The sequence below is a fragment of the Oncorhynchus gorbuscha genome, linkage group LG11 (genome assembly GCF_021184085.1).
Source record: "Oncorhynchus gorbuscha isolate QuinsamMale2020 ecotype Even-year linkage group LG11, OgorEven_v1.0, whole genome shotgun sequence".
NCBI classification, from domain to species: Eukaryota; Metazoa; Chordata; class Actinopteri; order Salmoniformes; family Salmonidae; genus Oncorhynchus; species Oncorhynchus gorbuscha.
In genome coordinates, this window is record NC_060183.1 from 9,605,000 (window position 1) to 9,631,964 (window position 26,965).

Here is a 26,965-nt window from a genome sequence, read left to right on the forward strand (position 1 = left end):
TCCTAAGACGATACCTCAGTGTGAATACTACTCAAACACTGCCATCTTGTGGACTCTCACTCCAACCACATACCCCTCTGTCTTCCTGACACATTGTTGGGGCCCCGGGGTGGTAAACATTAATCGTTTATCATGGACTATTCTTTTTGGATTTTCTTATTTGACATGAAAGGTGGTGGTTCTGTGATTGATTGTGTTGTATTTTCATTAGGATCCCCCATTAGCTGATGCCATGAAGCTGACGCTTAAAGAGTTGATCTCTAAAAGGAACGAATATAGGGAGAACTGCACCAGGATTTTAGCAGAAAGCTACTTCTCAGGAACTGGTGAGTGTTTTTGGCCCTGGCCACTTGCATGTATCATTGTAGCATGTTTCTGCTCCAATGTGTATTGTAATTGTACTGCAGCCAGACTGTCAGTGCTGCAATTATTCTGTATGGAAATTAATTTTAAGTTTTAATTAATTTTGAGATAAGCAGTAGCACTTTTTTAATCATGTACTTTTCAGATTGCCTCTTTACTCTGTCCTTGTTTGTCCTTTCAGGAACCTACTGTAACGGGACGGTTGACCTATTTGTGTGTTGGCCCCACTCAGCTCCTGGTAATGTGTCAGTGCCCTGTCCTTCTTACCTCCCCTGGGTCACAGAGGGTGAGTCTCCAGGCTTCGTATCACACACGTTCCATATCCATTATGTCACGTGATGGCACAACATGACATAATACCATTTCTACCAAAGTAGAAAGTTAAACCTATCTTCCAACACGGTTAGCTCGTGAGCACATCTCTCCATAACCAATCTATTGGTTCCTCTTCTTTTCCTGACCCAGATGACTCCAGGAGTGTGTACAGGCAGTGTCTGTCCAATGGGAGCTGGCGACTCCAGGAGAATTCTTCGGAAGCCTGGCGGGACCAGAGAGAATGCGATGAGAAACGTTTCTTTGAAGCCGAGGTGAGGGAAAGGCTGTGAGGAAACCTTTGGACAAGGCCTTGTAACTGAATTGTCAAACATAAATCCAGATAAAAATCAGAACGTTCCGACGAGGTCAAAGGTCACCTCTTTTCCTTTTGTTTGTCTGTTGTTTTCCAGGAGAATGAGGTGTTTCGCCAAGGAGCACTGAGGGTTATCTCCATCGTCGGCTATGCTCTGTCCCTCTTCTCCCTCTCTCTGGCCACTCTCCTCATGGGCATTCTCAGGTCAGTGTCAAGGGGTCAGCATCAACAGCTTAGACACATGTTGATGATGGTTATGATGAATTCTACTATGGTTGGGCGATGACATGATTGCAAATGAATGACATTCTCCTTAGTCACGGCATCGATTCAAACCCACTAGTCAGTGTTCAATGTCAGGATATAATATGTAAATATGTAACGGATATCAGGGGAGGTAGAATAACAAGATCACAGATGTTGTCGATCACTATAAATGACATTATAACAACTACGTTGTATTGCCTATGTACTGGGCACTTATATTAATCACATAATAACAAAATCAACTTCCACGCTAAATAGTCAGTGGTGGTTTTGAGTCAATGCCAACCTCTGTCTCTTCCAGGAAGCTCCACTGTACGAGGAACTACATCCACATGAATCTGTTTGTGTCGTTCATGATGAGAGCCATAGCCGTTTTCATAAAGGAGATGGTTTTACATGTCATGTACACCAAGCTACCCATTGACGACCCAGGGTGGAACTCATACTCCAACTCAGTGGTATTCATCTCCTGCAGAGAATTTAATTAGAAATTACCTTCAGAATATTTATTTCTTATGATATAAGCTCAAAATGGCCAGAAAGAATAACTTTCTTCTGAAACTCGTCAGTCTATTCTTGTTCTGAGAAATGAAGGCTATTCCATGCGAGAAAATGCCAATAAACTGAAGATCTCGTACAACGATGTGTACTACTCCCTTCACAGAACAGTGCAAACTATCTCTAACCAGAATAGAAAGAGGAGTGAGAGGCCCCGGTGCACAACTGAGCAAGAGGACAAGTACATTAGAGTGTCTAGTCTGAGAAACAGACGCCTCACAAGTCCTCAACTGGCTGTTTCATTAAATAGTGAAGGGTGTAGTACACAGCATTGTACGAGATCTTCAGTTTCTTGGCAATATCTCACATGGAATAGCCTTCATTACTCAGAACAAGAATAGGCTGACGAGTTTCAGAAGAAAGTCTTTGTTTCTGGCAATTTTGAGCCTGTAATCAAACCCACAAATGCTGATGCTCCAGATACTCAACTAGTCTAAAGAAGGCCAGTTGTATTGCTTATTTAAACAGTACAACAGTTTTCAGCTTTGCTAACATAATTGCAAAAGGGTTTTCTAATGATCAATTAGCCTTTTCAAATTATAAACTTGGATTAGCTAACACAACGTGCCATTGGAACACGGGAGTGATGGTTGCTGATAATGGGCCTCTGTACACCTATGTAGATATTCCATAAAAACATCTGCCTTTTCCAGCTATAATAGTCATTTACAAAGTTAACAATGTCTACACTGTATTTCTGCAGTGTAATTTACATTTTACAAGGCAGTGTAATGTATATATTTAACAAGGCAGTGTAATGTATATATTTAACAAGGCAGTGTAATGTATATAGTTAAGGCAGTGTAATGTATATATTTAACAAGGCAGTGTAATGTATATAGTTAAGGCAGTGTAATGTATATATTTAACAAGACAGTGTAATGTATATATTTAACAAGGCAGTGTAATGTATATATTTAACAAGGCAATGTAATGTATATATTTAACAAGGCAGTGTCATTTCTAATATTGAATAGTCTCTCCTCTTCCTGTAGATAGCGGTGGTATGTAAGGCCTCCCGGATGTCCATGGAGTATTTTGTAGCCTGTAACTACTTCTGGCTCCTGGTGGAAGCCATCTTCCTCCACACTCTCCTCTTCACCGCCGTCCTCACCAAGAGACGGCTGCTCAAGAGATACATGCTCATTGGCTGGGGTCAGGTTCTAATGTTTCAAAGACATGTTCATTGGCTAGGTTAAGGCTCTAATGAAGATAGATTAACAACTACGGCAACAAAATACTCTTTGTTCTTCCTAAAGGTACTCCATTCGTGTTTGTGGTGCCATGGACAGTTACCAAAGTTTTATTTGAAAATGAAGGGTAAGTATTTTGGGAGCATTTCCTCTCATTTCAACACTTCTGATCATATTTCTGGCTTTTCGCATAAAGTAATCAATCAGTAGTGATCTGTGTACTTACCCAATACGTCTATGCTATAAGCTGATACTCTAGGCCTAAATCTGGTTTGAAAATCTTCTGTCCTAAGGTGCTGGGCCAATCAGGATAGATGGATCTGGTGGATAATAAGAGGTCCGATCACTGTATCTGTGTTGGTGAGTAGCAAATCAAAATCAAATCAAATTTTATTTGTCACATACACATGGTTAGCAGATGTTAAATGCGAGTGTATCGAAATGCTTGTGCTTCTAGTTCCGACAATGCAGTGATAACCAACAAGTAATCTAACTAACAATTCCAAAACTACTGTCTTATACACAGTGTAAGGGGATAAGGAACATGTACATAAGGATATATGAATGAGTGATGGTACAGAGCAGCATACAGTAGATGGTATCGAGTACAGTATATGCATATGAGATGAGTGTGTAGACAAAGTGTCATAGTTAAAGTGGCTAGTGATACATGTGTTACATAAGGATGCAGTCGATGATGAAGAGTACAGTATATACATATGCATATGAGATGAATAATGTAGGGTAAGTAACATTATATAAGGTAGCATTGTTTAAAGTGGCTAGTGATATATTTACATCATTTCCCATCAATTCCCATTATTCAAATGGCTGGAGTTGGGTCAGTGTCAATGACAGTGTGTTGGCAGCAGCCACTCAATGTTAGTGGTGGCTGTTTAACAGTCTGTTGGCCTTGAGATAGAAGCTGTTTTTCAGTCTCTCGGTCCCAGCTTTGATGCACCTGTACTGACCTCGCCTTCTGGATGATAGCGGGGTGAACAGGCAGTGGTTAGGGTGGTTGATGTCCTTGATGATCTTTATGGCCTTCCTGTAACAACGGGTGGTGTAGGTGTCCTGGAGGGCAGGTAGTTTGCCCCCGGTGATGCGTTGTGCAGTCCTCACTACCCTCTGGAGAGCCTTATGGTTGAGGGCGGAGCAGTTGCCGTACCAGGCGGTGATACAGCCCGCCAGGATGCTCTCGATTGTGCATCTGTAGAAGTTTGTGAGTGCTTTTGGTGACAAGCCGAATTTCTTCAGCCTCCTGAGGTTGAATAGGCGCTGCTGCGCCTTCTTCACGACGCTGTCAGTGTGAGTGGACCAATTCAGTTTGTCTGTGATGTGTATGCCGAGGAACTTAAAACTAGCTACCCTCTCCACTACTGTTCCATCGATGTGGATAGGGGTGTTCCCTCTGCTGTTTCCTGAAGTCCACAATCATCTCCTTAGTTTTGTTGACGTTGAGTGTGAGGTTATTTTCCTGACACCACACTCCGAGGGCCCTCACCTCCTCCCTGTAGGCCGTCTCGTCGTTGTTGGTAATCAAGCCTACCACTGTTGTGTCGTCCGCAAACTTGATGATTGAGTTGGAGGCGTGCGTGGCCACGCAGTCGTGGGTGAACAGGGAGTACAGGAGAGGGCTCAGAACGCACCCTTGTGGGGCCCCGTGTTGAGGATCAGCGGGGAGGAGATGTTGTTGCCTACCCTCACCACCTGGGGGCGGCCCGTCAGGAAGTCCAGTACCCAGTTGCACAGGGCGGGGTCGAGACCCAGGGTCTCGAGCTTGATGACGAGCTTGGAGGGTACTATGGTGTTGAATGCCGAGCTGTAGTCGATGAACAGCATTCTCACATAGGTATTCCTCTTGTCCAGGTGGGTTAGGGCAGTGTGCAGTGTGGTTGAGATTGCATCGTCTGTGGACCTATTTGGGCGGTAAGCAAATTGGAGTGGGTCTAGGGTGTCAGGTAGGGTGGAGGTGATATGGTCCTTGACTAGTCTCTCAAAGCACTTCATGATGACGGAAGTGAGTGCTACGGGGCGGTAGTCGTTTAGCTCAGTTACCTTAGCTTTCTTGGGAACAGGAACAATGGTGGCCCTCTTGAAGCATGTGGGAACAGCAGACTGGTATAGGGATTGATTGAATATGTCCGTAAACACACCGGCCAGCTGGTCTGCGCATGCTCTGAGAGCGCGGCTGGGGATGCCGTCTGGGCCTGCAGCCTTGCGAGGGTTAACACGTTTAAATGTCTTACTCACCTCGGCTGCAGTGAAGGAGAGACCGCATGTTTCCGTTGCAGGCCGTGTCAGTGGCACTGTATTGTCCTCAAAGCGGGCAAAAAAGTTATTTAGTCTGCCTGGGAGCAAGACATCCTGGTCCGTGACTGGGCTGGATTTCATCTTGTAGTCTGTGATTGACTGTAGACCCTGCCACATGCCTCTTGTGTCTGAGCCATTGAATTGAGATTCCACTTTGTCTCTGTACTGACTCTTAGCTTGTTTAATAGCCTTGAGGAGGGAATAGCTGCACTGTTTGTATTCAGTCATGTTGCCAGACACCTTGCCCTGATTAAAAGCAGTGGTTCGCGCTTTCAGTTTCACGCAAATGCTGCCATCAATCCACGGTTTCTGGTTAGGGAATGTTTTTATCGTTGCTATGGGAACGAAATCTTCGACGCACGTTCTAATGAACTCGCACACCGAATCAGCGTATTCATCAATATTCCCATCTGACGCAATACGAAACATGTCCCAGTCCGCGTGATGGAAGCAGTCTTGGAGTGTAGAGTCAGCTTGGTCTGACCAGCGTTGGACAGACCTCAGCGTGGGAGCCTCTTGTTTTAATTTCTGCCTGTAGGCAGGGATCAGCAAAATGGAGTCGTGGTCAGCTTTTCCGAAAGGGGGGCGGGGCAGGGCCTTATATGCGTCGCGGAAGTTAGAGTAACAATGATCCAAGGTTTTACCACCCCTGGTTGCGCAATCGATATGCTGATAAAATTTAGGGAGTCTTGTTTTCAGATTGGCTTTGTTAAAATCCCCAGCTACAATGAATGCAGCCTCCGGATAAATGTTTTCCAGTTTGCAAAGAGTTAAATAAAGTTCGTTCAGAGCCATCGATGTGTCTGCTTGGGGGGGGATATATACGGCTGTGATTATAATCGAAGAGAATTCTCTTGGAAGATAATGCGGTCTACATTTGATTGTGAGGAATTCTAAATCAGGTGAACAGAAGGATTTGAGTTCCTGTATGTTTCCTTCATCACACCATGTCCCGTTAGACATGAGGCATACGCCCCCGCCACTCTTCTTACCAGAGAGATGTTTGTTTCTGTCCGGCGCGATGCGTGGAGAAACCCGTTGGCTGCACCGCCCTGGATAGCGTCTTCCCAGTAAGCCATGTTTCCGTAAAGCAGAGAACGTTGCAGTCTCTGATGTCCCTCTGGAATGCCACCCTTGCTCGGATTTCATCAACCTTGTTGTCGAGAGACTGGACATTGGCAAGAAGAATACTGGGAAGTGGTGCGCGATGTGCCCTTTTTCGGAGTCTGACCAGAACACTGCCACGTTTCCCTCTTTTTCGGAGTCGTTTCCTTGGGTCGCTGCATGCGATCCATTCCGTTGTCCTGTTTGTAAGGCAGAACACAGGATCCGCGTCGCGGAAAACATATTCTTGATCGTACTGATGGTGAGTTGACGCTGATCTTATATTCAGTAGTTCTTCTCGAATGTATGTAATGAAACCTAAGATGACCTGGGGTACTAATGTAAGAAATAACACGTAAAAAACAAAAAACTGCATAGTTTTCCTAGGAACGCGAAGCGAGGCGGCCATCTCAGTCGGCAGCCAACCAGGGCCGTGCATGGACCTTGGAGAGAAAGGTGCTCAAAGTGAAAAAAGCCCCCCCCCCAAAAAACAACAACTGTTGACTTAATTTTCTTACATTCAAAGCTAATTAAGCCAAATGAGTGTGTATATATACAGTACCAGTCAAATGTTTGGACACAGCTACTCATGCAAGGGTTTTTCTTTCTTTCTTTTTTACTAATTTCTATATTGTAGAATAATAGTGAAGATATCAAAACTATGAAATAACACATATGGAATCATGTAGTAACAAAAACAGTATTAAACAAATTGATTCTTCAAAGTAGCCACCCTATGCCTTGATGACAGCTTTGCACACTCTTGGCATTCTCTTATCCAGCTTCACCTGGAATGCTTTTCCAACAGTCTTGAAGGAGTTTCCACATATGCTGAGCACTTGTTGGCTGCTTTTACATCACTCTGCAGTCCAATTCATCCCAAACCATCTCAATTGGGTTGAGGTCTGGTGATTTTGGGGACCAGCTCATCTGACAGCCTGGAGGTGTGTTGGGTCATGGTCCTGTTGAAAAACAAATGATAGTCCCACTAACTTAAGTGTGCCTTGAATTCTAAATAAATCACTGACAGTGTCACCAGCAAAGCATTCCCACACCATCACAGCTCCTCCTCCATGCTTCACGGTGGGAACCACACATGCGGAGATCATCCGTTTACCCACTCTGCATCTCACAAAGCCACCCCGGTTGGAACCAAAAATCTCAAATTTGGACTCATCAGACCAAAGGACAGATTTCCACCGGTCTAATGTCCATTGCACATGTTTCTTGGCCCAAGCAAATTTCTTATTATTATTGGTGTCCTTTAGTAGTGGTTTCTTTGCAGCAATTTGACCATGATGATTCATGCAGTCTCCTCTGGACAGTTGATGTTGAGATTTGTCTGCTCCAATCTGAAATGCAGTTAATTGATGATTTCTGAGGCTGGTAACTCTAATGAACTTATCCTCTGCAGCAAAGTTAACTCTGGGTCTTCCTTTCCTGTGGCGGTCCTGATGAGAGACAGTTTCATCATAGCGCTTGATGGTTTTTGAGACTACACTTGAAGAAACTTTCAAAGTTCTTGAAATTTTCGGCATTGACTGACCTTCATGTCTTAAAGTAATGATGGACTGTCGATTATCTTTGCTTATTTGTGTCACACCCTGATCTGTTTCACCTGTCTTGTGCTTGTCTCCACCACCACCCACCAGGTGACTCCTATTTTTATCCAGTATCCCCTGGGTATTTATACCTGCGTTATCAGTTTGTCTGTTGCCAGTTTGTCTTGTTATGTCAAGTCTTACCAGCATCTTGCCCATTTCTCCTGTTCTCAAGTTTTGTTTAGTAGTCTTCCCTGGGTCATATACTGAGTCGTGATAGTACAAAGTGGTCATGACTGATCCAGCAGATTTGGACCATCTCTGCAACACTGTCTCTTCACAAGGAGCCACCATTGGAAGACATGAAGAGTTACTACATAACCTTGTGGAAGGATTCCACACCTTGGCGGAACACCATGACCATGCCATTAGTGCATTGTTGGAACAATTCCGCAGACTATTAGGCAGGAAGCAACAATGGAAGCCTCCCAGACTCTCAGTAACCCCGCTACTAGCGGTGCTTCTTCCCATCCTACCCCGGCTTCCCGAGAACCGCGCTTCCCCTTCTGAAGCGCTACATGCTGGAATCTGCTGGGTGTCTCTCTCCCAGTGCGCCTTCATTTTTGAGCTGCAGCCCTCTTCGTTTCCGTTGGACGATTCTAAGATAGCATATCTTATAATGCTGATGTGTGAGCAATCGCCGTAGGCTGGAGGATTTTGTGGCAGAAGTAAGGAAGGTGTTCGACTCTCCGTTGTCTGGGAGAGAGGCGGAAGCTACTTCAATTGCGTCAAGACTCCCATAGTGTGACAGACTACACAGTAGACTTTCGCACTTTAGCCGCAGACAGTGCCTGGAACCCGGGATCCCTGTTCGACATGTTCCATCATGGATTATCGGAAGGAATAAAGGACGAGCTCGCAGCCGGGGAACTGCCCTTGGACCTCGACTCTCTTGACCATAAGGATCTATGGTCAACTATGGGAACGCAGTAGGGAGAGGATTGTCGTGGCTCCAGAGGCACAACCTCCTGATTGACTGGGCTATGGGTTCTATCATGGGTTGGAGCCCGTTCTGCCATGTGCATTGCCTCAAGGTGGCGTGGCCCGCCCCTGGCTGTCTTCCCGCAGACTTGGATAAAGCCTCGGCTCTCTCTGCCATTCCTGCGGAGTATCAAGATCTCCAAGAGGTTTTCAACAACGCCCGCACCACATCTCTTCCTCCGCATCAACCCTATGACTGTGCCATTGACCTCCTCCCTGGCACTACACCGCCTCGGGGGCGGCTTTAATCCCTGTCGGGTCCGGAGATCAAGACTATTGAAGGGTACATTGAGGACTCTCTGGGGGCAGGGTTCATTCGTCCTTCTTCCTCCCCTGCTGGTGCAAGGTTCTTATTTGTTGGGAAGGACAAAACCCTGCTTCCGTATATCGACTACTGGGGCCGGTAAAGAACCGCAACCTGCTACCACTCCTCTCCTCAGCTTTTGAGCCTCTCCAGGGGCGACTGAATTCTCGAAGTTGGACCTTCGGAATGCCTACCATCTGATTTGGATAAGGGAAGGAGACAAATGGAAGAAAGCCTTTAACACAGCTAGCGGGCACTACAAGTATCTGGTTATGCCATTCGGACTGACCAACACTCCCGCAGTGTTCCTGGCTCTGATTAATGAGTGCTCTGTGACATGCTGAACTGGTTCGTGTTTGTCTACCTTGACAACATCCTAATATTTTCCTGTTCAGTTCAGGAGCATGTTCTCCACATCACACAAGTCCTGCAGTGCCTCCTTGAGAACCAGTTGTTTGTCAAGGCGGAGAAGTAAGAATTTCATCGTTCTGCTATCTCCTTTCTGGCATACGTCATTGCTGCCGGAAACATTCAGATGGATCCAGACAAGGTGAGAGCGGTGGTGTAGTGGCCCCAAACCACATCCAGAGTGCAGCTGCAATGTTTCCTAGGATATGCTAATTTCTACCGCTGCTTCATACGGGTCTACAGCACCCTGGCTTCCCCCCTCTCTGCACTCACCTCACCCAATGTTCCGTTCACATGATCCCCAGCTGCTGACCGGGCATTTTCAGATCTCAAGCATTGGTTCACTACAGCCCTCATCTTAATCCTTCCGGACCCATCCCGTCTGTTCATGGTGGAAGTCAACGCCTCGGACGTTGGAGTGCGGCCAGTCCTGTCCCAGCATTCTGCCCAGGACCAAAAGCTGTATCCCTGCATTTTCCTTAACCATCCCGCGGAGAGGAACTATGATGTTGGAGGAATGGAGTCACTTGCTAAAAAAGGTGGAACATCCATTCCTAGTGTGGACTGACCATAAGAATCTGGAATATCTCTGCACTGCCAAGTGCCTCAATTCAAGGCAGGCTCGTTGGGCTCTGTTCACTCGTTTCAATTTCACCATCTCCTACCGCCCTGGGTCCAAGACTGTGAAGCCTGATGCCCTCTCTCGCTTGCATAGCTCCGCTGCTACTCCATCTGACCCAGAGACCATCCTCCCTACCTCCTGTTTAGGCTCGAGGGGCCCGGCTATACGGTTGTTCGTCCCGGATTCTGTCTGGTCCCTGGTCCCTGGTCCTGGGATGGGCTCATTACTCTAATCTAACCTGCCACCCCGGCTCCCGCCCATACCCTGGCCTTCCTCCGACAAAGTTTTTGGTAGCCTACTATGTTTTCTGACATTCATCGCCGCATGCATGGTGTGTGCTCAGAATAACACTCTGTGGCAAGCTCCTGCCTAGCCTCCTTCAAACACTCCCTGTTCCTCATCGCCCCTGGTCCCATATATCCCTGAACTTTGTCACTGGTCTCCCTCCATCTGATGGCAACACCACCATCGTTACAATGGTGGATAGGTTTTCCAAAGCTGCCCACTTCATCCCCCTTCCCAAGTCACCCTCAGCCAAGGAGACGGCTCAACTCATGGTAAGTCTTCTGTATCCATGGACTTCCAGTTAACATAGTCTCCGATTGTGGTCTTCATATCTCGTGCCGATTCTGGAATGCTTTCTGCAACATCATTGGGCCGTCGGCCAGCCTGTCCACGGGGTTTTGTCCTCAATCTAACGGCCAGTCGGAGCATGCCATTCAGGGCCTGAAGACAACTCTTGGTGCCTCTTCTCGGCCAACCCCACCACCTGGAGCCAGAAACTTGTGTGGGTGGAGTATGCCCTGAATCCCCTTTCCTCCCTGCACTGGTCTCTCGCTTTCATCCCGCTTAATTGGCCCTTTCCCCATCTCTAAAGTCCTTAGCCACACTGCTGTTCATCTTCTGTTGCCCTGCACCCTCCATATACATTCCACTTTCCATGTGTCTAGAATTAAACCTCTGTCTCACAGCCTTTATTCTCCTGTTTCCAGGCCCACTCCTGTCTCCCGTCTTATCGGCGGCTATCTGGCATACACAGTGAGGCACCTCCTGAATGTTTGACCTCAGGGCAGGGGATTCCTGTACCTGGTTGACTGGGAGGGTTATGGCCGACCGCCAACACCCCGGTCAACCAGGTACAGTTGAAGTCGGAAGTTTACATACACTTACGTTCTTCAACCACTCCACAAATTTCTTGTTAACAAACTATAGTTTTAGCAAGTCGGTTAGGACATCTACTTTGTGCATGCCACAAGTCATTTTTTGAACAATTCTTTACAGACAGATTATTTCACTTATAATTCACTGTATCACAATTCCAGTGGGTCAGAAGATTACATACACTAAGTTGCCTGTGCCTTTAAACAGCTTGGAAAATTCCCAAAAGTTATGTCATGGCTTTAGAAGCTTCTGATAGGCTAATTTAAATAATTTTAGGCATTTGGATACCTCTGGATGTATTTCAAGGCCTACCTTCAAACTCAGTGCCTCTTTGCTTGACATCATGGGAAAATCAAAAGAAAACAGCCAAGACCTCAAAAAAAGTATTGTCAACCTCCACTAGTCTGGTCGTCCTTGAGAGCAATTTCCAAATGACTAAAGGTACCACACTCATCTGTACAAACAATAGTACGCAAGTATAAACACCACGGGACTACGCAGCCATCATTACCGCTCAAAAAGGAGAAGCGTTCTGTCTCCTAGAAATGAATGTATTTTAGTGCGAAACGTGCAAAACAAATCAAATCAAGTGCAAACAGCAAAGGACCTTGTGAAGTTGCTGGAGGAAACAAGTACAAAAGTACAGTAAAACGAGTCCTATAACCTGAAAGGCCGCTCAGCAAGGAAGAAGCCGCTGCTCCAAAACTGGCATAAACAAGCCAAACTAAAATAGAACTGTTTGGTCATAATGACCATCATTATGTTTGTAGGAAAAAGGGGGAGGCTTGCAAGGACAACAAAGTCTCAAGGTATTGGAGTGGCCATCACAAGCCTTGACCTCATTCCTATAGAAAAGTTGTGGGCAGAAGAAGGCCTACAATACTGACTGAGTTACACCAGCTCTGTCAGGAGGAATGGGCCAAAATTTAACCAACTTATTGTGGGAAGCTTGTGGAAGGCTTCCCAAAATGCTTGTCCCAAGTTAAACAATTTATTACAATTTAAAGGTAATTCTACCAAATACTAATTGAGTGTATGTAAACTTCTGACCCACTGGGAATGTGATGAAAGAAATAAAAGCTGAAATAAATCATTCTCTCTACTATTATTCTGACATTTTATAATCTTTTAAAAAATGGTGATCCTAACTGACCTAAAACAGTGATTTTTCACTAGGATTACATTTCATGAATTGTGAAAAACAGAGTTGAAATGTATTTGGCTCAGGTGTATATAAACTTCCGACTTTAACTGTATGTGCTCAGACGGGACGCTAGGTGGTGGGGGGCACTGTTGCCATTTAGTCTTGTTTTGTCAGGTCTTATCAGCGGTTTTCCCATTTCTCCTGTTCTGCAGTATTGTTTTTTTGTCTTCCTGGTTTTGACCTTTCTGCCTGTCCTGACCCTGAGCCTGCCTGCCGTTCTGTCCCTGATTGACTCTGCCTACGAACCTCTGCCTGCCCTCAGCCTGCCCTTTACCTGGCTCTTTGTTATAATATATATTCTGAGAACCGTACTATCCGCTTCCTCTGTCTGCATCTGGGACATATCCTGAATCGTGAACATTTGAGCTGTTCTTGCCATAATATGGTATTTTACCAAATAGGGCTATCCTTCAAACTCATTAAGAAGGAAAGAAATTCCACAAACTAACTTTTAACAAGGCACAACTGTTAATTGAAATGCATTCCGGGTGACTACCTCATGAAGCTGGTTGAGAGAAGCTGTCATCCAAGGCAAAGGGTGGCTACTTTGAAGATTCTGAAATATAAAATATATTTTGATTTGTTTAACACTTTTTAGCTTTCTACAGGATTCCATATGCGTTATTTCATAGTTTTGATGTCCACTATTATTCTCTTGAATGACTCTTGAATGAGTAGGTGTGTCCAAATGTTTGCCCTTCAATCTGTCTGTCCCAGCTTTGATGCACCTGTACTGACCTTGCCTTCTGGATGGAAGCGTGGTGAACATGTAGTGGCTCGGGTGGTTATTGTCCTTGATGATCTTTTTTGCTTTCCTGTGACATTGGGTGTTGTAGGTGTTCTGGAGGGCAGGTCATTTGCCCCCGGTGATGCGTTGTGCAGACCGCACCATCCTCTGGAGAGCCCTGCGCTTGTGGGCGGTGCAATTGCCGTACCAGGCGGTGATACAGCCCGACAGGATGCTCTCAATTGTGCACCTGTACAAGTTAGTGAGGGTTTTCGGTGACAAGCCACATTTTTTCAGCCTACTGAGGTTGAAGAGGTGCTGCTGCGCCTTCTTCACCACACTGTCTGTGTGGGTGAACCATTTCAGTTTGTCAGTGATATGAACACAGAGGAACTTCAAACTTTCCACCTTCTCCACTACTGTCTCGTCAATGTGGATATGGGGGTGCTCCCTTTGCTTTTTCCTGAAGTCCATGATCATCTCTTTTGTTTTGCTGACATTGAATGAGAGGTTATTTTCCTGGCACCACACTCCGCGGGCCCTCACCTCCTCCTTTAGTTCAGTGACCTTAGCTTTCTTGGGAACAGGAGCAATGATGTCCATCTTGATGCATTTGGGGACAGCATACTGGGATAGGGGTTGATTGGATATGTCCATAAACACACCAACCAGCTGGTCTGAGGACTGGGATGCCATCTTGGCCGGGATTGTGAGGGTTAACAAGTTTAAATGTTTTACTCATGTTGGCCACGGAGAAGGAGAGCCCACAGTCTTTGGTAGTGGCCGTGTCAGGGGCACTGTATTGTCCTCAAAGCGCGCAAAGAAGTTGTTTAATTTGTCTGGGAGCAAGATGTCGATCTCCGCAACTGGGCTGGTTTTATTTTTGTAATCCGTGATTGTCTGTAGACCCTGCCACATGCGTCTCTTGTTTGAGCCGTTGAATTGCGACTCCACTTGGTCTCTATACTGACGCTTTGCTTGTTTGATTGGCTTACGGAGGGAATAACTACACTGTTTGTATTCAGCCATGTTTCCAGTCTACTTGCCATGATTAAATGCTATGGTACCATGATTAAATGCTATGGTACCTGCTTTCAGTTTTGCGCGAATGCTGTCATCAATCCACAATTTCTGGTTAGGGAAGGTTTGACTGACCAGGTGAATCCAGGTAAAAGCAATGATCCCTTATTAATGTCACTTGTTAAATCCACTTCAATCAGCGTAGATGAAGGGGAGGAGACAGGTTAAAGAAGGACTTTTAAGCCTTGAGACAATTGACATATGGATTTTGTATGTGTGCCATTCAGATTGTCAATGGGCAAGACAAAATACTGAAGTGCCTTTGAACGGGGTACAGTAGTAGGTGCCAGGTGTACAGGTGTCAAGAACTGCAACACTGCTGGGTTTTTCAAGAATGGTCCACCACCCAAAGGAAATACAGCCATCTTGACACAACTGTGGGAAGCATTGGAGTCAACATGAGCCAACATCCACATGGAATGCATTCAACACCTTGTATAGTCCATGTCCCAACAAATTGCCGCTGTTCTATGAGCAACTCCATATCAGGAAGGTGTTCCTAATGTTTGGTATACTCAGTGTATTGATTATTTTTAATTATTATTATTAATATATATATATATTTTAGCATAGGCCTTTATTTTCTGCAAAACCCCATTGCAAGCAAGCTTATAGCCTTCTGCTCAAAGAGAGAGCAAATAGGGGCGGGCTATCAGCTGATAACGAATGTAGATTATGTGAATCAGATTGTTTCAACAGGATAGCTAACTAACTAGTCTTTACCTGTGGTTGAGGTTTATCCTGCTGCTGACATCTGCGTCTTAGGCCTACTAACAAATTGAAGCCTTCCATGTTCCTGACCGTGAGATGACCAACGCAACTCAAAAGGGATCCGCTTCGACGCTACGGTTTGGCTCCTGTAGCTTCTCCAGGACGAGTGCAATGCGTGTGCTTGTCTATGGGCTGGGGAGGGGGACTGATACCTAACAACGTAACACAATGATAAATCATCCATCAAACCATATAGACTGACACACTGGGGGCATCAGTTCTCCTCAGCGTTCCAGTGATTTCTCACTGATTTCACACGGATTTTGGGATGTCTGTAAGATCAGTAGTTAGTAGAGACAAAGTGTAGATCAGTAGTTAGTAGAGACAAAGTGTAGATCAGTAGTCAGTAGAGACCAAGTGTAGATCAGTAGTCAGTAGAGACCAAGTGTAGATCAGTAGTCAGTAGAGACCAAGTGTAGATCAGTAGTTAGTAGAGACAAAGTGTAGATCAGTAGTCAGTAGAGACCAAGTGTAGATCAGTAGTCAGTAGAGACCAAGTGTAGATCAGTAGTCAGTAGAGACCAAGTGTAGATCAGTAGTCAGTAGAGACAAAGTGTAGATCAGTAGTCAGTAGAGACAAAGTGTAGATCAGTAGTTAGTAGAGACAAAGTGTAGATCAGTAGTCAGTAGAGACCAAGTGTAGATCAGTAGTCAGTAGAGACAAAGTGTAGATCAGTAGTCAGTAGAGACCAAGTGTAGATCAGTAGTCAGTAGAGACAAAGTGTAGATCAGTAGTTAGTAGAGACCAAGTGTAGATCAGTAGTCAGTAGAGACAAAGTGTAGATCAGTAGTCAGTAGAGACCAAGTGTAGATCAGTAGTCAGTAGAGACAAAGTGTAGATCAGTAGTCAGTAGAGACAAAGTGTAGATCAGTAGTCAGTAGAGACCAAGTGTAGATCAGTAGTCAGTAGAGACCAAGTGACATAGACTTCAGCCAGAGTAGTGGTTGTCATATGTGGTCGTCAGCATATCTATAGGGCAGAATGGTTAGGGTGCACTGATGACAATAACATGGGGTTTCTGTTCTTTAAAGACACCGTTTTGACACACCAGACTAAAAACCTGGACATGTCTTACTGTTTTACAGAAACGTTTTTTAATTGATTTGTGTTGCAGGTCATTTTCTACATATTCATCAAAATACTAATGCTGCTGCTCTCAAAGTTAAAAGCGGACCAAGTGAGATTCACAGACTACAGATACAGGTACTGTTTCTCAAAAGGGTGACTGATCTGTTACAGGAGTAAAACCCCAGTACTGTCTGAATGCCGTAACGCCTTTCCTTTCCTCTAAGCTTGGCCAGGGCTACACTAGTCCTGATCCCTTTACTGGGAATCCACGAGGTGGTTTTCACTCTCCTGATTGACGAGTGTGTGGAGGGAAACACCCGCTATGCCAGGAACGTCATCAACCTCACCCTCAGCTCCTTCCAGGTGAGAGCTAAGAACAATGGCCGCATGTCACAACAAGAACAATGGCCGCATGTCACAACAAGAACAATGTTTTGTTATTTTTCCATTGATTTATGTTCCTGTTGAGGATAGAAAAGAAAGCACCCAGATCTCATTGAGAACAACATTTAGTGGGAGAAATTAGTCCTGATAAAAAAAATGCATTGGAAAATGAGCCAGTAGAGTAATGCCAATCACTGTCATACCTCTCTCTCAGGGATTCTTGGTTTCTGTGCTGTACTGCTTCGCCAATGGAGAGGTAGCTATCCACAAAATATCAGTTAAATGTACTGCAGTCTTAAGTGTTAGGCTAACAAATCATAATGGGAAATAATAAATCAATTAAACACCAACATAAATCTATTTTCTCCAGTTCCAGGCGGAGCTGAAGAAGCACTGGAAGCTCTTCCGGTTTACAAACCCCTTCCAGGTCACGCCCTGTATTCACTACCGGGATGCGCCCCTCAAACACCTGTGGAAGTGCTCCAGAGGCCGACGCTCCCATCAAAACAAATCATATGAGGAGGAGGGTGGGCCTGCCACACACTCACACCTGCTGCAGGTGGCCTGGCAGGGGGACGGAGGAGGGGGAGAAGGAGGGGCGGTGGCAGGGTGGAGAGGAAGGGGGAGAGAAATGGGAGGATTGGAGTTCAACACTAGGAAGAGTTTGTCAGGTAGTGACGGAGAGATGACGCTGGGAGAGACCATGGAGGAGATACTGGAGGAGAGCGAGTTCTGACCTCCTTTTCTCTCCAGACTGCTATGAACTGTCACGGGGCCTCGTTTCCTTATCAAATCAAAAAATCTAATCAAATCAAATGTATTTATATAGCCCTTCGTACATCAGCTGATAACTCAAAGTGCTGTACAGAAACCCAGCCTAAACCCCCAAACAGCAAGCAATGCAGGTGTTGACGCACATTGGCCAGGAAAAACTCCCTAGAAAGGCCAAAACCTATGAAGAAACCTAGAGAGGAACCAGGCTATGAGGGGTGGCCAGTCCTCTTCTGGCTGTGCCGGGTGGAGATTGTAACAGAACATGGCCAAGATGTTCAAATGTTCGTTAATGACCAGCATGGTCAAATAATAGGTCTGGGACAGGTAGCACGTCCGGTGAACAGGTCAGGATTCCATAGCCGCAGGCAGAACAGTTGAAACTGGAGCAGCAGCACGGACAGGTGGACTGGGGACAGCAAGGAGTCATCATGCCAGGTAGTCTTGAGGCATGGTCCTAGGGACGGCATGAGCCAGTGACTCAGCCCCTGTAATATGGTTAGAGGCAGAGAATCCCTGTGGAAAGAGGGGAACCGGCCAGGCAGAGACAGCAAGGGCAGAGCCTTTCCGTTCACCTTCACACTCCTGGGCCAGACTACACTCAATCATATGACCCACTGAAGAGATGAGGCTTCAGTAAAGACTTCAAGGTTGAGACCGAGTTTACGTCTCTCACATGGGTGGGCAGACCATTCCATAAAAGTTGAGCTCTATAGGAGAAAGCCCTGCCTCCAGCTGTTTGCTTAGAAATTCTAGAGACAATTAGGAGGCCTGCGTCTTGTGACCGTAGCGTATGTGTAGATATGTACGGCAGGACCAAATCAGAGAGATAGGTAGGAGCAAGCCCATGTAATGCTGTGTAGGTTAGCAGTAAAACCTTGAAATCAGCCCTTGCCTTGACAGGAAGCCAGTGTAGGGAGGCTAGCACTGGAGTAATATGATCAAATTTTTTGGTTCTAGTCAGGATTCTAGCAGCCGTATTTAGCACTAACTGAAGTTTATTTAGTGCTTTATCTGGGTAGCCGGAAAGTAGAGCACTGCAATAGTCTAACCTAGAAGTAACAAAAGCATGGATTCATTTTTCTGCATAATTTTTGGACAGAAAGTTTCAGATTTTTGCAATGTTACGTAGATGGAAAAAAGCTGTCCTTGAAACAGTCTTGATATGTTCATCAAAAGAGAGATCAGGGTCCAGAGTAACGCCGAGGTCCTTCACAGTTCTATTTGAGACGACTGTACAACCATTAAGATTAATTGTCAGATTCAACAGAAGATCTCTTTGTTTCTTGGGACCTAGAACAAGCATCTCTGTTTTGTCCGAATTTAAAGGTAGAAAGTTTGCAGCCATCCACTTCCTTATGTCTGAAACACATGCTTCTAGCGAGGGCAATTTTGGTGCTTCACCATGTTTCATTGAAATGTACAGCTGTGTGTCATCCGCATAGCCGTGAAAGTTAATATTATGTTTTCAAATGACATCCCCAAGAGGTAAAATATATAGTGAAAACAATAGTGGTCCTAAAACGGAACCTTGAGGAACACCGACATTTACAGTTGATTTGTCAGACGACAAGCCATTCACAGAGAGAAACTGATATCTTTCCTACAGATAAGATCGAAACCAGGCCAGAACTTGTCCGTGTAGACCAATTTGGGTTTCCAATCTCTCCAAAAGAATGTGGTGATCGATGGTATCAAAAGCAACACTAAGGTCTACGAGCACGAGGACAGATGCAGTGCCTTGGTCTGATGCCATTAAAAGGTCATTTACCACCTTCACAAGTGCAGTCTCAGTGCTATGATGGGGTCTAAACTGAAGCATTTCGTATACATTGTTTGTCTTCAGGAAGGCAGTGAGTTGCTGCGCAACAGCCTTTTTAAAAAATGTTAAGAGGAATGGAAGATTAATTTACATTTACATTTAAGAGGAATGGAAGATTCGATATAGGCCGATAGTTTTTTATATTTTCTGGGTCAAGGTTTGGCTTTTTCAAGAGAGGCTTTATTTCTGCCACTTTTAGTGAGTTTGGTACACATCCGGTGGATAGAGAGCCGTTTATTATGTTCAACATAGGAGGGCCCAGCACAGGAAGCAGCTCTTTCAGTAGTTTAGTTGGAATAGGGTCCAGTTTGCAGCTTGAAGGTTTAGAGGCCATAATTATTTTCATCATTGTATCAAGAGATATAGTACTAAAACACTTGAGTGTATTTCTTGATCCTAGGTCCTGGCAGAGTTGTGCAGACTCAGGACAACTGAGCTTTGAAGGAATACGCAGATTTAAAGAGGAGTCCGTAATTTGCTTTCTAATAATCATGATATTTTCCTCAAAGAAGTTCATGAATTTATTACTGCTGAAGTGAAAGCCATCCTCACTTGGGGAATGCTGCTTTTTAGTTAGCTTTGTGACAGTATCAAAAATAAATTTCGGATTGTTCTTATTTTCCTCAATTAAGTTGGAAAAATAGGATGATCGAGCAGCAGTAAGGGCTCTTTGATACTGCACGGTACTTTCTTTCCAAGCGAGTCGGGAGACTTCCAGTTTGGTGTGGCGCCATTTCCGTTCCAATTTTCTGGAAGCTTGCTTCAAAGCTCGGGTATTTTCTGTATACCAGGGAGCTAGTTTCTTAGGAGAAATGTTTTTAGTTTTTAGGGGTGCAACTGCATCTAGGGTATTGCGCAAGTTTAAATTGAGCTCCTCAGTTAGGTGGTTAACTGATTTTTGTCCTCTGATGTCCTTCGGTAGGCAGAGGGAGTCTGGAAGGGCATCAAGGAATCTTTGCGTTGTCTGTGAATTTATAGCACGACTTTTGATGCTCGTTGGTTGGGGTCTGAGCAGATTATTTGTTGCAATTGCAAACGTAATAAAATGGTGGTCCGATTGTCCAGGATTATGAGGAAAAACATTAAGATCCACAACATTTATTCCATGGAAACAAAACTAGGTCCAGTGTAAGACTGTGACAGTGAGTAGGTCCAGAGACATGTTGGACAGAACCCACTAAGTCGATGATGGCTCCGAAAGCCTTTTGGAGTGGGTCTGTGGACTTTTCCATGTGAATATTAAAGTCACCAAAAATTAGAATATTATCTGCTATGACAAGGTCTGATAGGAATTCAGGGAACTCTATGAGGAACGCTGTATATGGCCCAGGAGGCCTGTAAACAGTAGCTATAAAAAATGATTGAGTAGTCTGCATAGATTCCATGACTAGAAGCTCAAATTTAAATTTGCTATCGTAAATGTTAGCAACACCTCCGCCTTTGCGGGATGCACGGGGGATATGGTCACTAGTGTAACTAGGAGGTGAGGCCTCATTTAACACAGTAAATTCATCAGGATTAAACCATGGTTCAGTCAGGCCAATCACATCAAGATCATGATCAGTGATTAGTTAATTGACTATAATTGCCTTTGACGTAAGGGATCTAACATTAAGTAGCCCTATTTTGAGATGTGAGGTATCACGATCTCTTTCAATAATGACAGGAATGGAGGAGCTCTTTATCCTAGTGAGATTGCTCAGGTGAACACTGCCATGTTTAGTTTTGCCCAACCTAGGTCGAGGCACAGACACGGTCTCAATGGGGATAGCTGAGCTGACTACACTGACTGTGCTCGTGGCAGACTCCACTAAGCTGGCAGGCTGGCTAACAGCCTGCTGCCTGGCCTGCACCCTATTTCGTTGTGGAGCTAGAGGAGTTAGAGCCCTGTCTATGTTGATAGATAAGATGTGAGTACCCCTCCAGCTAGGAGGGAGTCCATCACTCCTCAGCAGGCCAGGCTTAGGTCCTGTTTGTGGGTGAGTCCCAGAAAGAGGGCCAATTATCTAAAAAGTCTATCTTTTGGGAGGGGCAGAAAACAGTTTTCAACCAGCGATTGAGTTGTGAGACTCTGCTGTAGAGCTCATCACTCCCCCTAACTGGGAGGGGGCCAGAGACAATTACTCGATGCCGACACATCTTTCTAGCTGATTTACACGCTGAAGCTATGTTGCACTTGGTGACCTCTGACTGTTTCATCCTAACATTGTTGGTGCCGACATGGATAACAATATCTCTATACTCTCTACACTCGCCAGTTTTAGCTTTAGCCAGCACCATCTTCAGATTAGCCTTAACGTTGGTAGATGGAGTCATTCCTATATGATACAAGTCCTTTGACAGACAACGGTCACATCTTGCGTATAACAATGATGTTGTATCTTTGTACAGATTCTTTGTATGGTACCTTGTGTATCATTGTGTATGTGAGCAATGTTCAAGGATGTTAATGCTAAATCATAAAACACACACAGTACCAGTCAAAAGTGTTTCTTTATTTGTACTATTTTCTACACTGTATAATAAAAAATGAAGACATCAAACCTATGAAATAACACATATGAAATCATGTACTAACCCCAAAAAGTTTTAAACAAATCAAAATATATTTTAGATTTTAGATTCTTCAAAGTCGCCACCCTTTGCCTTGATGACAACTTTGCACACTCTTGGATTTCTCTCAACCAGCTTCACCTGGATGCTTTTCCAACATTCTTGAAGGAGTTCCCACATATGTGACCGACCACCTTGATTCGGTCTTATGTAGCAAAATTTGACATATGATAAAAGCAGAGACACAGAGCTACAAAGTGGTTTATCCTTCCCTGCATTTGAGTAATTCTGCTTTGAAAGTTGACAAACTTATAACCTCACTTTTGAGAAAATGGCCTTTAAATGTTTTGGTAACTACTGGAGAGCTCTTCTTTGTCTACCCTCATTCAGCATCATTCACACCCTCTTAAGCTTTAGCCCCCAACCAAACTCTGACCATTTAACTCATCCTAGCAGAGTTGGTTAGGATGTTTTCATATTACCCAGAGCATTGGTGACTGTAACTCTGCTGCTGGTAACAATTTAATTACGTGTATTTGCCAACGTTTCCTGACACTGGCCATATTGAACGGGTGTTGAGCGTTCTTAAATTCATCAGTTATTCTGTGCTCTGGCACACTCAGACGAGAGTGCTCTGGAATCGGAGTAGATGGCCGCACCCAAAATGGTTACTTGTATAGTGGGGTCTTTCGTTAAGACATGTAGCTAGCTAGCTACATCCAAGACCCCACACATTGTTTAGCTAGCTAACTAATCCCAACTCATGACCCTGCATGAATTTGCAGGTAGCTAACCAACCAGGTTCAATGTTAGCTAGCTAACATTAGGCTATAACTAGCCAAGCAAATAGCTCTGAGATACAAATAATAAGATCATACACGTAACGTTGGCTAGCGAGCCAGCCAGCTAACGTTATCTAGCTAACAGTACACTTTAACTTGAAACGAAACCACTTTCTTTTAAAATTAGAAACATGTAATATCTGAAAAATGTAGCTAGACTATCTTACCCATATACATCATGGATGGACGTGACTCCTGGCACGGATACCATGGGTGCCTTTACTTTGAATATGTAATCTTGAGACAGGTGTTTTTTCTCCATGTCCTTAGCTATCAAACTCTAATCCCACTGATTTCAAAACTCGGTCCTCCAGAAAGTGGACAACAACACCTGCAGTTATATTACGCAATACATAAAAAAGCTGTGTTAGACGGGATTACCTACACATACTGACCAGCTCAAATAGACAGAAGCTATATGTCAAACCAATCCAAACTCATCTCTCGGCATGTCCAGCCCACTCATTATCTCAGCCAGTCATTGCTAGCGGGAAGGTTGCTGCTTTTTTCTGTGGCTAAACCAATAAGGCTAGTAATTTAAGAATTTTATGCATATTTACAGATGGCATTGTTATTAAGGCACATGAAAGTTCACTGTTCGAGAAGGCATTTCTACCTTGATAAAAAAAAAATTACAAGTTTACATTCAAACGGCTCTCCTGTGAAGTAGTGATCATATTTTCCTGAAACGAGTCACATATGCTGAGCACTTGTTGGCTGCTTTTACTTCACTCTGCGGTCCAACTCATCCCAAACCATCTCCATTGGGTTGAGGTCAGGGGATTGTGGAGGCCAGGTCATCTGATGCAGCACTCCATCACTCTCCTTCTTGGTCAAATAGCCCTTACACAGCCTGGAGGTGTGATGGGTCATTGTTGAAAAACAAATGATAGTCCCACTAAGCGCAAACCAGATGGGATGGCATATCGCTGCAGAATGCTGTGGCAGCCATGCTGGTTTCAGTGTGCCTTGAATTCCAAATAAATCAGTGACCATGTCACCAGCAAAGTACCCCCTCACCATCACACCACCTCCTCTTCCATGCTTCACGGGGGGAACCACACATTCAGAAATCATCCATTCACCTACTCTGCGTCTCACAAAGACATGACGGTTGGAACCAAAAAATCTCTAATTCGGACTCATCAAACCAAAGGACAGATTTCCACCACTCTTTAAATAGTGGTTTCTCGAAGGCCTGATTCACAAAGTCTCCTCTGAACAGTTGATGTTGAGATGTGTCTGTTACTTGAACTCTGTGAAGCATTCATTTGGGCTGCAATTTCTGAGGCTGGTAACTCTAATGAACTTATCCTCTGCAGCAGAGGTAACTCTGGGTCTTCCTTTCCTGTTGCGGTCCTCACGAGAGCCAGTTTCATCATAGCGCTTGATGGTTTTTGCGACTGCACTTGAAGAAACTTTCAAAGTTCTTGACATGTTCCGGATTGACTGACCTTCATGTCTTAAAGTAATGATGGACTGTCATTTCTCTTTGCTTATTTGATCTGTTCTTGCCATGGACTTGGTCTTGTACCAAATAGGGTTATCTTCTGTATACCACCCCTACCATGTTACAACACAACTGATTGGCTCAAACGTATTAAAAAGGAAAGAAATTCCAGAAATTAAGTTTTACAAGGCACACATGTTAATATACATGCATTCCAGGTGACTACCTCATGAAGCTGGTTGAGAGAATGCCAAGATAGTGCAAAGCTGTCATCAAGGCAAAGGGTGGCTACTTTGAAGAATCTGAAACATAAAATATATTTTGATTTGTTTAAAACTTTTTGTTGCTTTTTGTTTTATTTTATAGTTTTGATGTCTTCATTATTATTCTACAATGTTGAAAATAGTCAACTAGAATAAAGAAAAACCCTTTAATGAGTAGGTCTGTCCAAATGGTTGACTGGTACTGTATTTATGTACATTTTATCAGAATGACTCAAATGAAACTTTATCACACAACAATGGTACTAACGACAGATATATAAACATCATTTAATACACTCAAAACAGTAGAGCATTGACAGGTAAGTGTTGGTATTGAACATACTAATATTGGTCTTTGACAAAGTACAGTGTGAAGGATAAGTCTTACAGTAATGTGCACGATGTGGGTATTATCATGTATTTGTCATATCTAAAATGTATCCTTAAAGGAATATATACATTAAAGGGAATTTTGTGTTTGAAACAAATCTCTGCTACTGGTTACTAAATGGGGGCATAGTAACTAAAGGCTGGGAGCATAGTAACTAAAGACTAAAATGTATATACGGTAATGACACAAAAGATACCATATAAACGTGCTGTTCCAACACCACACTTGAACAAGTACCATGTTACAAACTTAACAACAAACATTGCAAGCTTCAGGTCTTTCTTGATGTGAATATTTTGTCCCAGTGAAACTAACCTGGATGTATAAAGTTGAAGTGAGAAAAAAAAAAGATGGCGATGTCAGTTGCTAATGTTTCATCTCCTTTAGTCTCTCCTGTACCTTCTGTGGCTGGTCAAACTGCACCAGTCTGAGGATGTTCTTGTTGTCCATCACTCCCTGGATAAACTCCTCCTCTGTTAGCTTATCTGAAAGGACAGAATTAATAACAGATGAAATAATAGATACATTTACAATGCTCATAAGGTCAAAATGCATTCATCAAAATACAATATACAATATATGTAGGATTTTCTTGAACTATTCTTTGAGTGGTTCTTAAACATGAAAACAAGGCTTACCATTTTCTTTCTTGCCGAAGGAGTCCCAGATTTTATCAGCTCTCTTCCCTGGGTTGTTCTCATCATCAGGAAGATTCTTCTGGTCCTCTTTGGAGATCATGTTGAATATCGACTATAAACACAAAGTTTATTTCATAATTATGTATGTTTATAAAAACACGATGTTACCACATCTCATCTCTTACCCCTATTTCATTACATCTATTTCACAATGACCCTACAACTGACCTCGACGATCTCCTGGATCTCCTTCTTGGTTATGCTTCCGTTGCGGTCGACATCGTACAGGTTGAACGCCCACTCCAGTTTCTGTATGGTCCTCCCAGAGGAGGTCAAGTGCAGGGCCATGATGTACTCCTTAAAGTCCAGCATCCCATCACTGCAGGGTTCAATATCGTTATGCAGAGCAGTGCAAACCAGCAGGCACGTTGTAATGATCATATAATCCATCCATCACCTGTTGGAATCGAAGCTCCTGAAGACGTGGCGTGCATAAGCCTCGGGGTCTGCGTCGGGGAAGAATTTGACGTAGATGGCCTCAAACTGCTGCTTGCTGATACGCCCACTGGGACACTCTCTCAGGAAGGTCTGGTACCTATAGAGGACAAAATAAATATGGGATCAAACAGTAGCTACGTCTCAAATGACACCGTTCTCTCCCATAAAGTGCCCACTGGGACACTCTCTCAGGAAGGTCTGGTACCTATAGAGGACAAAATAAAGATGCGATCAAACAGTAGCTACGTCTCAAATGACACCGTTCTCTCCCATAAAGTGTGTTTATTTCGACCGGAATTGTAAGTACCCGGTACATAGTTGCTCCTCACTGTACTTGGTGTTCAGTTTCAGCTCCTCCAGGAGATCCTTGGACAGGGAGACACTTTTGCTGTTGCCCATCTCTCCTGTGTTTCGGGATCGTTGTCCTCTAATTTTCTCTCTATTTCTTCCCTCTCTGTCCGTTGATCTATTCGATCCCTCCTTGGTTCTTTGTTATTTTCTTTCTCTTCCACAGTCTCTTTTCTCTGCGCTCTCATGTGAGGGGACCCACTCAATCCTAGTCTGGTGCACCTCTGCTCTGACCAGGAACAAACACCGGCCCTCTTGTTCTCTGCTATTTAAATGAAGATAGATTGGTATTGGTTCAGACTGGGTGTAGGGGAGATTATAGTATACACAGCTGGTGATTTTCAGTGCACTCAACTGACACCTATATTGAAATGGATAGGGATTAAACAGCAGGGAATCTCATGTTCTAATACTGTTGGATTAGATTGGTATCAGTGTATTACCTGTTTTATACTGATACTCAGTGATAGGCAAAACACACATATGAACATGAGTCATCACTATCACATGCTGTGATTATGACATTGTAATTTGTCATTTACTGAAGTAAAAAAAAAATGTTTTTTTATATATATATAAATATATGTATATATTGAACAAAATTATAAATACAACATGCAACAATTTCAAAGATTTTAATGAGTTCAAATG

At 44.0% G+C, this 26,965-nt stretch overlaps 2 protein-coding genes across 2 annotated transcripts; one reads left to right on the forward strand and one right to left on the reverse strand.

Moving 5' to 3' along the window:
* The first annotated feature begins 495 nt into the window (after positions 1-495).
* On the forward strand, positions 496-23,097 carry LOC123989602 (glucagon-like peptide 2 receptor). Its single transcript, XM_046290726.1, has 12 exons — positions 496-649; positions 829-950; positions 1,089-1,195; positions 1,560-1,716; positions 2,812-2,971; positions 3,076-3,136; positions 3,303-3,369; positions 16,401-16,489; positions 16,579-16,717; positions 16,953-16,994; positions 17,109-17,297; positions 23,041-23,097. Exons 1-12 carry the CDS (start codon positions 496-498, stop codon positions 23,095-23,097), a joined length of 1,344 nt encoding a protein of 447 aa, XP_046146682.1.
* A 1,430-nt stretch (positions 23,098-24,527) lies between these two features.
* LOC124047537 (recoverin-like) lies at positions 24,528-26,559 on the reverse strand. The gene is made up of 5 exons (XM_046367846.1): positions 26,274-26,559; positions 25,926-26,063; positions 25,697-25,847; positions 25,469-25,580; positions 24,528-25,315 (listed from the first exon to the last, which is right to left on the reverse strand). The coding sequence occupies exons 1-5, from the start codon at positions 26,363-26,365 to the stop codon at positions 25,197-25,199; spliced, it is 612 nt and encodes a 203-aa protein (XP_046223802.1). The 5' UTR covers positions 26,366-26,559; the 3' UTR covers positions 24,528-25,196.
* Between the last annotated feature and the right edge of the window lie 406 nt (positions 26,560-26,965).